General features: G+C 40.2%; 1 protein-coding gene across 3 annotated transcripts in view; it reads right to left on the reverse strand.

The window, feature by feature from the left end:
- Positions 1-15403, reverse strand: part of MKLN1 (muskelin 1) — a 94257-nt gene that overhangs the window by 10052 nt on the left and 68802 nt on the right. For all 3 annotated transcript variants that reach the window (XM_085082032.1, XM_085082051.1, XM_085082042.1), the window contains exons 12-16: positions 14990-15119; positions 6858-7005; positions 5756-5870; positions 3995-4134; positions 1654-1756 (exon numbers count right to left, since the gene is read on the reverse strand). In XM_085082032.1, the coding sequence (XP_084938158.1) occupies positions 1654-1756; positions 3995-4134; positions 5756-5870; positions 6858-7005; positions 14990-15119 (636 nt within the window). The remainder of the gene's footprint in view (positions 1-1653; positions 1757-3994; positions 4135-5755; positions 5871-6857; positions 7006-14989; positions 15120-15403) is intronic.

The raw sequence follows: 15403 nt of genomic DNA on the forward strand, positions 1-15403 counted from the left end.
CAGTTTTGGGCCACTCACAAGAAAGATATTGAGGCGATGGAGTGTGTCCAGAGAATGGAGCTGGGGAAGGGGCTGGAGCACCAGGAGCAGCTGAGGGAGCTGGAGGGGCTCAGCCTGGAGAAAAGGGGGATCAGGGGGAACCTTGTGGCTCTGCACAACTCGTGACAGGAGGGGACAGCCAGGTGGGCATCATTCCCAAGTAATAAAACATAGGACAAGAGGAAATGGCCTCAATTTAAGACTGGATATCAGGAAAAAATTCACCAGAAGGCTTGTCCAGCTCTGGCACAGGTTGCCTGAAGTAGTGTAGTCTTCATCCCTGTGGGTATTTAAAGGACATGGTTTACTGGTGGCCTTGGCAGTGCTGGGGGAATAGTTGGACTCCACGATCTGAAAAGTCTTTTCCAACCTAAATGACTCTATGGAAGTGTTACCACACTGGGAAGATGGCTCATATTGGATAAAAAATTAAAAATCTCCTTTCCTATCTTAAGGAAAGCAGAATCATCTGTTGTCTTTCCTATGCTAGAAATTACTAGGAAGGATGAGAAACTACTTGAGATGGGACAACTTGAAACCATTTACAGAGAACATAGAGACACAGCACTTGAATGTTTTGTTGAATCAGATGTTTATAAAGGCTGACCAGAATTCATGACAAATGTGATCAGTTCCAAGATCTTGAGTGAATTTTTTTCACAGTTCTAATCCTACAATTCTATCCTGTGCACACGCAAGAAGCATATTCTCCACCAAGACCTTTCAGTGTCTGTATAATCTTTTCTTTAGCTAAAGTAGCAAGTTAAAGCCACCAGATTAAATGATTTAAGCCAGGAACTCAGCATGGAATAGAACTGCCCCTCCTCCTATCATGATTTTATAAAAGGAGCTGTGGAATCACTTCCCAAATCATTAAGGAAAGAAGACAGCAAGAATCACAGATTTTTCCTTATCTACCCATCAGGAGCCAAACCCTGGCACATCTCAGCTGGCTGCCCCAAATTCCATGTGGAAATTAATGCCAGAGTCAAATCAACCACCTTATCTGACACTTCTCACTATTTCTTAAATCCGTTTTGTAAAGTGACACGCACTGCCATACTGGAATCAAAACAGGAAATGGGAACAAATTCCTGGAATAAATAAAGAACATGCCTACTGGATAATATTCAAAAGGCAGAGGAAATAAGATTTTAAGGGTAACATGCAATGTATATATATAAACTACTTCCAGAAATACTGATCATCTTTGGAAAAACTTTCCCTCCCCAGGGAGATGTTGAATATTGAGAAGCCAGAAGGCAGCATGAGTAAGTTTCTACTCCCTTTCTACTGCACAACCAACTACAGACTGGTGACATTTCAGAGAGTTTACATTTCAATTAAAGCTCCCAAAATATACACCAGCACACTGGAATTAAAACAAAGGCTTAGTCTTCACTCCTAGGAGCACAAAAGCTATTTTATCTGGACCTGTTAAATGACTGTTTCCAAAACAGTGTGAACTTAAGTGCAGAGAAATACATGATACAGTGAAGTGTCTAGCACCTGCAGAGCTTTTACAAACTGAATAAAACCCAGGTTTAAGAAGCTCAAAACCTTCAATGAGAACACAGTTTAAATTTCTTTAGAACAAGGATCATTGATCCTCACCTCCTTTGTCTCCTCAGGGTCCGAGTGATCCACAGTTACATACAAATCATTCTGCAGGTACTTCAGTGCACTAAGAGGGTCAGTCTGAGCTTTCTCTTCAAACCTGCAGAGAAGAGACAGAAAACTTAAGCACAGCTACTTCCTTCAGGACTAAGTACTACTAGTTCAACAAAGAAAAAAAAACCCATCTCACAAAACCAGAATTTCCAAAGAAAATCACCTTAATAGCAGCTGAGCCTCAGATTTGCTGGAGTTTCAAGCCAGATTGAAACATTCAGGAGGGATTTTTGGGGTGTAAAGTAGTTAAAATGGCAAAGTATTACATTCTTACAAGAAGTATTCAACAGCATATGCACAGAAACTTAATATATAAATATATATATTGAGTACAGTTTGTTTTCCACAAACGAAGTAAGGCGTGAGTAGCACAGCTCAGACACAGGCAAGCCTTGAGCCCTTCAGTCTCTGGGAAATTAATATCCTACCTATGGAGAGAGCACAGCTCCATAAAAATCCTGTGCTCCAACACCATTATTTCCTGATTTTCTTTTAATGAACAGGAACTGTAACTTCTGTGAATTTCCTCAAGAAGTGAATAGAGCCCTCAGGAAACGATTCTGGGCTCAGCATCCTCAGTGAGCAGAGCTACTTCTCTGCAGCACTGAGCTGGTTTTGTAAGCCTAGAAAGGATGAGGTTTAAAATCATCTTTTTCCTCCTCTCACATATCCACCAAGTGCAGCATCACAGTTTGTCATGTTCTCATATTATTTTTTATTTGGGTCATCTACCTGGCTATTTATACCACAGTGGACATGTGTAGCCTGAATTTTGCAACTGCCTAAAGATGTCAGTGACTGAGCAGTGCAGGGAGCACAAAGACTTCATCTGTCACCTGGTGGACCTGACAGTTTGGTAACTAAGTAAGTTTCAGACCCTGACAGAGATTTTCTTAGATGACATCATCATGGTCCAGAGAGCTGAAGTGCTTTAATTAAGTGCAACCACTGCCACCTTGCTCTTTTCCACCTGCCCAGCTTGGCTGACTGGTACTGAACAAGTTCATAGGGAAAACAGGATCTCAGCTGATGCTGTGGGTTTGCAGAGGATGCAGGGCCAGTACCTGTTCTGGTACCCAGAGCTTGGGTGAGTGCAGATAAAGGGCAGCCAGTGACTCCACAGCAGCTCAGATCCAGCCAGGCATCCATCCCACCATCCCTGCCTGCTCAGGCTTGGCTCCCCCACATGGACCCCAAAAATGGGAGCACGGTGCATAAACCCCAAATTCTGCCTGATAACACACAGCAATATTTCCTCCAAGTCCAATTTAAGCAAGCAGAAACAAACAATCCAGAGCTGCCTCTGGAGGCTGCACAGCTGCATTTCCATACCACCACATCTGGGTTTAATAAGCCTCCCAGATAACTGGGCAAGGCCTTTATACATTCTTGTAGGTATTCACATCTACTGTGTGGCTAATCTTAGTCTCACCCCGCCACAGTGGCTGTGAATTGAGTACAGCAATTTGCTTGCTGCCTCAGAAGTAAAACACCATCAGGAAAACCTGACCTTCCAACTCTTGGCACAGCCTGATAACAAAGTATTCTCCCCCAGAATGCAGGGAGAGCTATTTACTGCCTTCAAATGATTTGCTGGGTCCTGAAAGGCTCTCTCACTACTGCAATTTCTTGACTAAGGCAACACCATAAGCTTGATTTTGAAAAGCTGCTGCCCTAAATAGCAAATATAAGGCAGCTCTGAAGCATCCGGAGTGCAAGAAGCACTGCAGTGTAGCTGAATTCTGCCTAAGTGAGCTCTTTCAGGAGTTTCTGAATGAGAAACTCTGATGACCTCACCACGGTTGAGTCTCAGATGTGCAAAGGCATCCAGCCCCCAGACTTCATTAGCATCCTTGCAGGCTGTTACTATCTCCAAGCACAGTGTTTCCAAAACATACTCCATTTCCTTGGGAGGTGACAGCACCAAAACACATGTTGATGAGCAGCAGAGTGAAAAGAGAATCTAAAAATTCCCCATGACTCCCCACACAATAACCAGATTTTGCTAGTTTTAGAGTAACACAGTCAAAATGAATCAAGTTAATTTTGTAGTTTAGTCCTGGCCCACTGCTTTTTATTAAAATAACATAAAAAAAAAAAATAAATCAAGAAACCTGCAGACCATCGTATAATAGAATGGTTTAGTCAAGAAGGGACCTTGAAGATCATCTAGTTCCAACAGAATGACATTTCACAAAATGGTTTATGAGATATTTGAGTCTGAGCAACTTAAAAAAAAAAGACACTTGGAAAAGAAAATTGCAAACCACCTTAGTTTCTATACCTGTGCTTTCTGATGAGGTATTTGCAGTGTCTTAGCAGGTATTCCTTTGAAGGTCGACAGAGCTTCAGAGACCAGAAATCATCTAATCTCATCTTTGGAGAGCAGGATTTACCAGGATTCCCTCCAAATAAGTAATGAACCTAAGGAAATGAGAGGCAGATCAAAAAATTGATTGTTTGTGTAAATCCATTGAACATAGACAATTTACTATGTCAGCAGCTTTGCAGAGGTTTATTCTGGTGAGAGAAACTCTGCCTTTTAGACAAGTTGCTCCATCTTATTATTAGCCTCACTCAGTCCCCTTGGAGATCAAGAAAGTTCTCTTAAACCATTTACATTTTAAGATAATAAAAGAGTTGTGCTGTTAGAACCTCTCTCTAGCAGATACCTGAGATACTTATAAATAAACCCCCAAAATTCATGCAAACTCTTTCTTTAGAAAAAAAACCTGTGAGCATGATAAATCCTTAAGCACTGAGAAAGTGAGTGGGAAGTCCTAAAGATGCTCAAAGTAAAGTCTAGATTATGCCAGTCCATTACAGAGAGAGGCAAATTTCCAGAAGAGTGGAAGTTTCACAAAAGGACTGTTTATTTCTTCACTATATTTTTCCTCCCATCATGTGGTAATTTCAGACTCTGAACTGTTGATATTAAACATGCTACAAAGGACCTTCAAATACTGAAGTTTAACAAGTCCAACAGGCTACCTTTCCCCACGGCTTTAAAAATAATCACTCAAAACAATGTCTTCTGCATCCCACTGCTGTAGGCTCTCCTTATTTATATCAGAAGAGTTTAGAAAGGTCATTGGAACAGAGGTTTCTAAAAATAAGACTCTTCAAAACAAGCACATCAAACAGCTCTTCAGATAAAGCTGGGCAACTGCGATGATTTAGCAACCTTCAGAGTAACTCATAAAATACTACTCTCAGTCTCATGGTACCTTACACTTAGAATTCTGTAAAGGCAGAACAATATTTACTGTATCATTACAGTGAAAGACAACAAGCAATGCAAATTCTCCTAACAGAATCTGCACTCATTCCTCCTTAAAATCCCCCTTATTGTCAAAGTTTTGGGCTAGGTGGGTTTCCTAAATTTGATTAACATCCCACAGAATGCAAGACTAAAATATGTTTTTCTTTAACTCAGACTGTTTCAGACTAGGGAGAATTTTTAGAAAAATCCAATAAGGGTTCACTAAGCGTGTCACAGTCATTTAAATTCATGAGTTAATGAATTTATGAACCTAATCTGTGGGTTTGTGCTTTACTGGTTAATATGCACAAAGCCCTAAGTTTACTGAGCTGTCACATACACTAAACCCAATTTTAAGTCTATTTAAGTCTGAATGTGTCCACTGGAGTCTGACAGTGCTAAAGAATGACAGTTGCTTCTGACATGTAGGGAAAATTCAGGCACCTCTGGTTCAGAGGATTCTTAACTGTGATTAGTTAATTCAAATACACTTTTTCCTAGAAATGCTGTAACTATCTGTTCTCATTTAGTCACCAACAGGTGAGATTAAATCCCTGAGGATAATGAATGAGGCTCCGTGTGTTCTGAAGTGTGAGAAAAGCTCTCGTGTTTACTTCATATTCACATAAAAAGCAATTTAGCACCTTATTCCAAAATATGGTCAGTTAAGTGAGTTACTCACCATATTAATCCAAACATCAACACTAAACTAAAAGCTATATTTATTGTACCATCTTTGGGGAAACAACTACATCTTAACAGCAAAAAACAATCACCTCTTACCTTGTGCAACTCATCGTACACCAGCTGATGGGCAAACCTTGGGCAAGGTTCCTCTTCCTGAAGGCTTTTACCTGGATTCTCTTTTGCTGCTTGGTCATTCTTATAGACACAAGACCTGAAATTCAAAGCAGTTAAGTAATTATCAATTGTACCTACAGGAAGTAGGAAAAGTTGTTGAAAGGCTGTAAGGTACAAATGATGTGAAACACCAAAGATTTTCTTACTTCTCTCTATGTTGTCTTATCCCATCCCATTCTTAGCTCTACAAAGAACCCAGACAGCAATCAGAGGTCACCTTGGCTGAAAAAAGTCCTCAAGAACAAGTCAAACAGGAAAAAATTCCAGAAAATTACTTGTCCTGAGCTTTGGGGGTGTCTTTAGGTATTACACTATCTGCCTACAGAACTGTCAGCATCAAGGTATTTTTTTATTATAGAAAAATCCATCTTGGACCCAGCAGAGCTTTAGGCCATGGATTACAGCAAAGGTGGTATTTCAGTCACTGATTTCCAAGCAGATTTCAGTTGTAACTGAGAAATCACTTCTAAAAAACAACATTCACACCTTCTGAAGTGATTAGCCCCACTTTAGAAGAGGCCTTGAACACAAAAATTCTGCCAGCTCTGGAAAGGCACATTCCCAACGAGCTACCAAGTACAACTCACTGAACAAAGCAGGAGATATTTTCTCAGAATATCAGATCTAGCACAGAGACTTCTCCATCACCATTCCTATGCACCAGTTTCCTCAGTTTCTAAGAACTAGAACCATGTACACTGCTATGAACAACTCACACTGGACTGAATTTGCTGCACTGGTGCTGAATCCTGGCCTTGAGCCCTTCCTACAGGAAAAGCATTTTATAACTGCTCATTTCCCCTCCACCTGGCTCCAATAAAGATGTTCACATGATTTCTCTCCCTTGTTTGGATTATTGCCACGGTACCTCCAAAGACAATGGGAAAAAGAGGTGTTTCAAGGGAACTCAACTGTCTTCAACAACTTTCAACAATTCCATGGTTAATAGAGGTTACAGAGCTCCCTGGCAGACAGGATTGCTTTCTAAAGAAAGTCAGTGTGGAAGTTAGAATGTAGGACTTACCAGCTGTTCCTCACAATGTCATAAATCCAGAAGGAATTCCTTACATTCTCTTCCCGCTTCTCCTTGTCTTTACTGAGCCCTGACAAGACATGGATTTCATTCAGCTCGGGATCAATGGTGGCCCTTTGAGTGAAACCTGTCATTGGAACTGAGAAAAGAAAATAAAGTTACATGCTGGAAACAACAGAGGATGCAGAAAGGGATCCAAACATCAGGCAAATGAGTCTCTTTCCCCTGCAATTCAGCAGATCATTATTCAGAGGCCAACTTATTCCCTGCTTAAAGCCAAGTCCAGTGCAAATTCTCTTCTTATCTTCCTATCTGTGACTCTTGGAAGCAAACAAAAAAAAAAAAAAAACCCACAAAAAACCCCAACATTCTGAGAGCTGCTGTTTCCAAGGGAAAGATATGGACAGAGCTATTTGGGAAACTACCAGCTCAGAAATGAGGATTAAGCTGCCTAACATAGAGCTAAATGACCAGATGACCCATACAAATATGAATGGAGTGATTTTGTTATTATCTCATCTGTAAAAGGCAGCATTGATTCCAAAAAGCTTAATTGCAAAAGCTGGGAAACTCCAAAAAATTCAAGATGACCTCACAATTATATAGCTCACAATCCTGCAGGACAAAGATGTCAAAGAAGCTTTTTGTATCTTCTGAATAGTCATGGTATAATTACCAAACTATTCTTTCATCCCACCTTCAGATTTAGAAATATGGTGCAATCCTGCAGATTCCAACAGTTTTCATCATAATTCCCCGAAAAAAAGGTCAGCAAATTTGTTTGGCAGTCCTTTTTTGTTTGTTGTATAATTCCCCATTTCCTGTTCCCCTAGGCAACCATCCTTCCAAAATGTATTTGTGAAGGGCACGTGATCTTTGTTTACAGATGCTGTTTGTCTCCTTTCTCTTTCTGGGTCAGTTTACAAAGGCTGGTAAAGGTTCCTGGCCTTCGGTCAAGATTTTGGCATGAAAAATTCTCAGAACTCTTGTATTTTGCAAATTCTTCCTCGCGATTAACTGAACTGCACCCATGGCCTAGAAAACGAGCTCTACGTTAATAAACCATTTAATACTGCTGTTGGGGAATACACAAAATGGTATTTTGGAAGCCCATTCTGTGACTTGTTTCACTCTCATACTTCACTCCTTTCATTAGTTAGGCCAGGAAAGCAATAAACGAATGAAAAAAATCTGAGTAGAACTTGGTTTTCCTACAACTTTAGCCCCTGATGAAGAATTTAGCAACACTACAAAACCTAAGCATTTCTTGAAAAAAAATTAAAAATGCTTTATTCTCATGTAAATTTAAATAGAAACTGGGATATATTTGGATAATTCATTCTCCGAGTCCATTTGACAAAATCCTTCCTTACGGTTTTAGAGGAGGAAGATGCTTTGGAGCCCTCATCAGCATAAACCTGTCTAGTTTGACCTCCAATTTTGCCACAAAGTTTTAAAAGAAAATTCATCTAGTTTATAAGCAAAAGGGTGGTGGAAAAGAGAAAAAACATCAGGCAATAACACTGGCACAACAATGACAATACACCTAGTTTTACCTGCAAACCACAAAGAACTTGATTTTTAAACGAGACAAATGAGGACTGTGAAAGTCATCCCATAAGGAAATTGAGAACAAAAACACAATTACAGATTAAAAACTGCTAATTTTTGAAAAGCATCATGTAATTTGTTTGCTTGTATAGTCAGGGACTAAGTTGCTGACCCAAAAGGATTAAATTCAAGGCCTGTTCGAGACATTTCTGGCAGGAGAGCCATCTAAATTTGATCAGCAATGTTAATGCACATGGAAAATGTCTTTGCAACCCTATCTGCTGCTTTGAACACTTGAGATCATGCTGGGAATATTACAGGAAAAAAAAAAAGCAAAAAAAAAAGCCCCGTGCAAATCTTCAGAGCACTAATACCTCATTGAAATGAAAATTATTATAATCATGAGGAAGATGGTTGCTCTATTACCACTGATACCCAAAGCATCTGAAACTTGTCTGTTGGAAGTCCCATCCTTCCTCCTGAAATGTTGTTAAATAAATGAATTTTGTATCTCGTTTATGCTCGATTTCCTGAAGCTGAAATTATTATTTAAATAATGAAGGAGGGAAAAGCTGCCAAAGTTCAGTGCTGGTGGTTTTTTCCTCTTGATATTAAGAATAGAATTCATCTGCAGCAAACTGCAATCAAACCCAGATTCAAGTCAAGTAATTTCAGGCTTCCCTCGGTTGTAAATCAATCTCTTCTTGAGACTGTTTGAAATGCAGAATGTCTAGAAAAGTATCAGAAATATAAATCCCTACATTTACTAAGGGCCTAAGACGAGGAGCAACTTACATAAACTCTGTGACCTATCTAAGCAACTGTGTAGAAACTGTATCTAAGTAGTGCCTCAGGCTAGAAAAAGTTGACATCTGGTCTTTTACAGAGGACGACAAAATGGGAAAGTTGGATGTAGTATCAATAAAAAACCCCGTAACACAAATTTGATAAACAAGTCCTTGAAAATAAATAGGCAGTAAGACAAGATACTACACAGAGAGCAGGAAAATCTGTGATGTTTTAAACCCAACAGAAACATCAAAAACATGTTTTCCAAAGAAGTCTGATCCTTGACAGAGCAAAAGGGCTCCATAAAAACCTCAGGACTGAAATACTTCCACTAGGGGGTAAGAGAGGTCCATCATCTGCAAGTGCAGCAGACTGGCAGGAAATGCTGGACAGAATTCAAACGAGAATGGTCTGAGTATTAGAGAGGGACATGGGCTGGAAACGTTGGAAAAATACTTGTGATGTTTAGGTAACAAAATGTACGCTGGGAAGGAAATTTAATTCTGCATGGGCAACAAAACTGAACCTATAAAAATGGGTCTATAGCAGTGACAGTAATTGATTGCTTAGGACGTATCTTTTTTAATTTTAGGACTTAGGAGGAAAAAGTCAAATAACAAGGGGTGAGAACCAGAGCACTTCCAGATCTGTTATTTGCAATGTACTAGATCCAAGGGGTGAATGAAGTGGTAAGAAGAGCTCCACAGAAGTTCCCTCACTCCTGCTTCTTCACAGAGGGATACAAGATCAGCTTTGGAGCAAATCTCCACCAATTCCACACCTTTCAGGGCACCTCTTGGGTCAGCTGTGGGCAGCCTGCTCCAAGGACAAAGCAGGCATTGAGGACTTAGCCCTGGGTGATTTGAACACTGGCCCATGGCTACGTGCTGTTAACTTGCTCCTATGACAATACATCACTTATTGAAGTTGTGGAGAGAAATCGCTAAACACAACACAACCCCAAAAAGTCTAGAAGATGGAAAATGCTCTTCCTGTGTCACTGCATGGTTTTTGCCCCTTAGTCTCATTAAGCAGCTCAGGGTAGAAGGGCAGTAACTAACTGAAAAGAAGAGGTCTGAATCCTTGCTCAGAAACTTACTATTTTCATTCATTTTTATATGGCAAAAATTAAAAGCTCACGGCCTCAATATTTGAAAACAATATTCAGCCACACAAGCCTGGAGTTTGCAGCCAGTTCTATAAACAAGCAGTAATTCCCAAGCAAGCTCTGAGGAGATGCTGCAGAGCTCTGTACAGTGTAATTTCCATTTAAATACAACACAGAGGAAAAGCTGAGCTCCAAAAGTGACACCTAATCATGAAACAGCCACATTCCCACTACCACAGTCCCTGCTTACAGGAGTTTATGGGATCACAGAGATCATTTCAGCCAGCTGAATATTTTCTGGCTCCCGTGTGCAAACAGCTACAGTCATTTCAAGCACAACCTTGGCTGCTGCCAGTATCAAAGCAAGAAATAGCTTTTACATAGATACAGAGCTTGCAAAGCAGGAAATTGAAGTTCAGAGAATCCTAGGATGGTTTGAGTAGGAAGGGACCTTAAAGACCATCTCATTAAAATCCTCTGCCATGGGCAGAGACACCTTCCATTATCCCAGGTTGCTCCAAGCCCTGTCCAACCTGGCCTTGGACACTTCCAGGGGTCCAGGGGCATCCATAGCTTCTCTGGGCAACCTAAAGTTACATTTATGGTTTCACAGATGTGGTTCCCACAGTACTAGACAGAATTTTGGAAATTAAATTTCATGTCTCACATTTGAGGGGATACCATAGCAAATTTTTTAACATGCTTTGAAGCGCAACAATGGCAAAACAACTACATAAATTTATAGTCTACAAACCACATCTGAAGGATTCATGAAGGATAATTAAGGGAAGCAAGCTCACTGACAGGGTTTTAGTGCCACCTGAGTTATGAAATCCTCAGAACATGTGACTGCCAATCCCACTGCAAGCGATTTGCAAGTTATCCTCCCTCCTTGTGATGTCTCGCCTTTACAAAATTGGGAGAAAACTGCATCACATGGATAGTGCTGCTCACCAGAACCTGGCACCTCCCAGTGGATTAATTTTTAAAAAGCAGTAGGTCTGCAAATTATTCCATGCCACTCCTTGTAGCTCCTATAAAGCGGAAGCAGCACCTCCCCCAGACTTTAATGGAGCAAGTCGTGGTGAGTGATAGCACCAGGCCAGCTGTTGACACAGCAAGATAATGATTATCCTCTTGGATTTTTCCTGATGAGACTGCATCTGGCAGTCTGCCAAGGAGCAGCTAAGGAGACCATCTGAACAGTTTGGTTGTCATGTTGACAAAGCAACAATCCAATGTCCAACGCTCAGCTCTCTCTGGGATATTGGAAAAAAATAGATCAGTCAGTAAATCTGAATGGAATTTTGGGCTGTGGCAGCTCTGCAAGGCATCTCTAGGATCAGGTGACTGCCTGCCCCCCTCCTTACCTTCACAGGTAGAGGAAAGGATTTTGGGATAGGTTCAGAGAAGCACCTCACATGATGAAAAGCACATAAGGTCCCTCACAAAACAAAATGCTTCCATGGCAAGGGACATGCTGGCCACTGGCAAGACTTAACCTGAGCACAGGCAAAACATGTCAGGTGTCACAAAGTGATGTTGAAAATGGGATATTCAGGCTGCCTGCCTGAGCTGGATCCCAGCCATGCTGAGCTAGCTGTACTGTATTTTGATTCATGTTTTTCTGCCTTTGCCTGGTTTCCTGGGCTGGGCTGTGTCGCCTCTGTCCGTGGTACTTATCCATGAAATTCTCCATCCATCAGGTGCACAGTTCTGTATGGGAAATGAGCACCTGCCCAACAAGAGACCTGGGATCTTCACTGGTAGCTTAAAATCTGTAAAAACGCCTTAAGAACCACTTCACCTTTACAAGGAGCCACAAAAATGTGTAAGGCTTACTCACATTTGGCTTTGGAAGTTACTCGGTGCCAAAGGATATAAGATGACCTGCATCCTCCTGCAGAAGGAAACTCTCTCACCAAGAGCTCTGACACACCACCCAAGTCAGGGCCAGAGGGGTTCATCACAGAAACCTTGACCACAAGTGTTCCCATGAGCTTCCCCAGCCCTGAAATGACTGCCTGTGATTAGTTATGGATTGTGCATTAAGAGAGTCAGGAAAGTTCCCAGTTCACCCCTTGGGGACACCAGGGACTGGTGGCATCTCTAGACCACCTGTATGCTTCAGATACATACTCTGGCATTTTTGTTGGGGTTTTTTGTTGCTTGTGTGTTGTTTATATGGTTTGTAAAGTAATTAAAAGTATAAAACTGCTCTAAAAGTGTGTCCATCAACATAAACATTTTTGCCTCTCCTCCAACCACAGACTCTATTCAACGTTTCTAAAATTCCTCCAATGTGCACCTCTGTTGTCTTCCTTCACATCCAAAACACCATCACAGTTGCATGTCTAAATTTGCTAGAACTATGTCCTTTACATAAAATTAAGAAAATATAAGTGATACTTATCACCCATTATTCTCAAACACACCAGCCATCCAACGAGCTGGTGACAGGATCAACATCAGAGACACAAACAAAAGCAAAGAAACACTGAACAGCACAAATATCTCATCCAGAAGATGAGAGCAGCAAAATCAACATATCATTACCATGGTTTTATAGCATTGCAACAACTCTGTGTTACTGATAATCCTTATTATCCATTTCACTACTTTTTAAAAAATCGCCCCATTCCACAAGATATTTAAGCAAATGCACAATTAAGTTCTTTTAGAAAGGGTAAAAATCAAAATAGCTCAACTAAGAATAGAACTGAATGCCACATGCGAGCCAGGAACAAAATGTAATCATGGGACTTTATAGGAACATTTAGGTCAGGCATCCTCAACTTGACTCATCACACTGAGCAGCTTAAAACTTCACAGTGATCAGGCAGGCAATCACTTTGTTCAGACAGATCAAAATGGTTTATCACTACCTAACAAGAGCACAATAAAGACTTGCTATTTTTTGGGTGAAAATAGTGCTGTCAACATTTGCTGTCTGAATGTAATAAGCATTTTGTTCTCTTCCTGTTAAAATGCAAATTATCCCAGTATTTTGTTTCAAAAGCAATGGAAACGTTCAAATCTGTTTGTTTACTTTCCACACACAGGAGAACAGTAAACCAAAGAATCTACTCGTGAATTATTTCCAGTGAGTCATTTTCTTATTAAAAAAAAATTCTTCTATTCACCACTTCAGGGCCTGTGGGAATGGGGAGAAGAGCTAAAAATTATAGTCTCATTTACTTCACTGAACCTTGCAGTTCATGTATGAAAAGCAGAGCTGTGTCTTCTCCAGCTGGAAGACAAACTCAGTATCTTTAAATCTGAAGTAGACAAAGGTGTCATCTTAAAACCACATGTTTTCAAGCTTCTGGCTATAAAGACATGTAGGTTGAAAAGATCAAAATGGCAGAATGTTACCAATTTCCTGGGAAAAAAATAAATCAATTCTTTAAAAGCTCTAAGGACAACAAAAGGAGTGTGGGTGTGTGCAGAGCAGAATCAGGCAATGTGCACCTGAATAAAGGAGACTCTCAACAATATGATCTGGTTCTTTCTTGGAAGCACTTGAGTAAATAAGTGACTCCAGAGAATTTGAGCTTGGGTACTTTTCTCCTTTATTGGCATAACTAAATTAATGAGCAAACAATAACTCGTCACCATCAATAATTCACTTGAAAAGTTCAGCAAAATTACTTGCTAAAAGTTAAGGCTGATCAAAAGGAGGAGGGCAGCCTAAATTCAAGATTAATTACTGTCCTGGGATTTTTAGTAACTGAAAGAAGAGAAAACAAAATCAGGACTGAATATACATAGTATGAGAAATACTTGTAACATCTGTCCCATAATGGTACACAGTGCAACTCAAATTTCAAATTCTGACATGTAGGATGAAAATCAGGGTATTTGTAACAGAGAAATGATGTGCTTGTACATGCAGAAATGCTCTTCGGGAAGAAAGGAACATTTTTCTCTGTCGTTTGAGGAGAAAAGGCATGAAATCAGTTCTCTATGGTAATGTTACAGGCCTTCTGGGTGTTTTTAAACAATCCTGTCACACAGAACTACACATGGGATATGTAGCTCTAGTGCTATGAACCACACAGAACTGAAGCCTTGCTCTCTCTTCCTTTTTTTTTTTTTTTTTTTAGCCCCTTTCTGCTATTTATTACAAATGTAACAGGGCAACTGACTGGTCTTATCTTTCTGGTCAAAATAACTTCTGTCCCTCTACTCCAATTCTGGTTCTCTGAGCACCCTACCTGCCTTTCTGTAGATTACCTTCATTTTATGGTATTTTTTACTTAGTGAAAACCAGAAAAATAAAATTTGCTTTCCCCTTTCCAAGTTTAAAGACATTTTTTTCCAAACTTTTTTTTTTGTCTTTGCTAGAATTTCAGAAGAGGTTATTTTTAGTTCTTATTTTCTTGGATTTTTTTTTCCTTTGAGGTGCTATGTGGTTTCATGCATCAATTATTTGTATTGTGCTCAAGAAGGGGAGTGTCAAATGACAGAAAGGACAGAAGAGCTGGCATAAGTTTAACCTATATAGTGTGGAGTTGACTTGGGTATGGAGGGTTAGTTAAGGATGCCAACCTGATCCCACAGGTTGAACCTGGCCTTTCACCTACATATTTCTCTTTTTACAGTATTTCATCTTTCACAGTATGTTTTTCGTTTGTACAAAGAGAAAGAAATGATTAAGCAGTTATCCTCTTACCCATCCCTGAATCCTTCTTCGTGCCATCTGAGATAATGTCCACGTGGTCACTGTCCACATCATAACTGAAGAAGTCATTCAAATACGTCTTCGATCTCTGGCCACCAAATACATATAAACAGCGATTTTTCTGGAATGGAGGGAGGAAAAGAAGTCTTTACAAAGCTCAAGGCAGTATGTTGGTCAACTGTGATCATTAACGGAAATATTGATCATAGAATCATAAATGGTTTGGGTTGGAAGGGACATTAAAGCCCATCCAGTTCCAATTCCTTTCTCCTATCCCAGGTTGCTCCAAGTCCGATCCAACCTGGCCTGGAACACTTCCAGGGATGGGACAGCCATTAATGAATCAAAGAGGAACAGAGATGTCTCTTCTAAGATTAAAGTTATTGTACACAGGTAACTGCTGCA

Source organism: Lichenostomus cassidix, chromosome 1Aa, assembly GCF_008360975.1.
Source record: "Lichenostomus cassidix isolate B80296 chromosome 1Aa, HeHo_3.0, whole genome shotgun sequence".
Lineage (NCBI taxonomy): Eukaryota > Metazoa > Chordata > Aves > Passeriformes > Meliphagidae > Lichenostomus > Lichenostomus cassidix.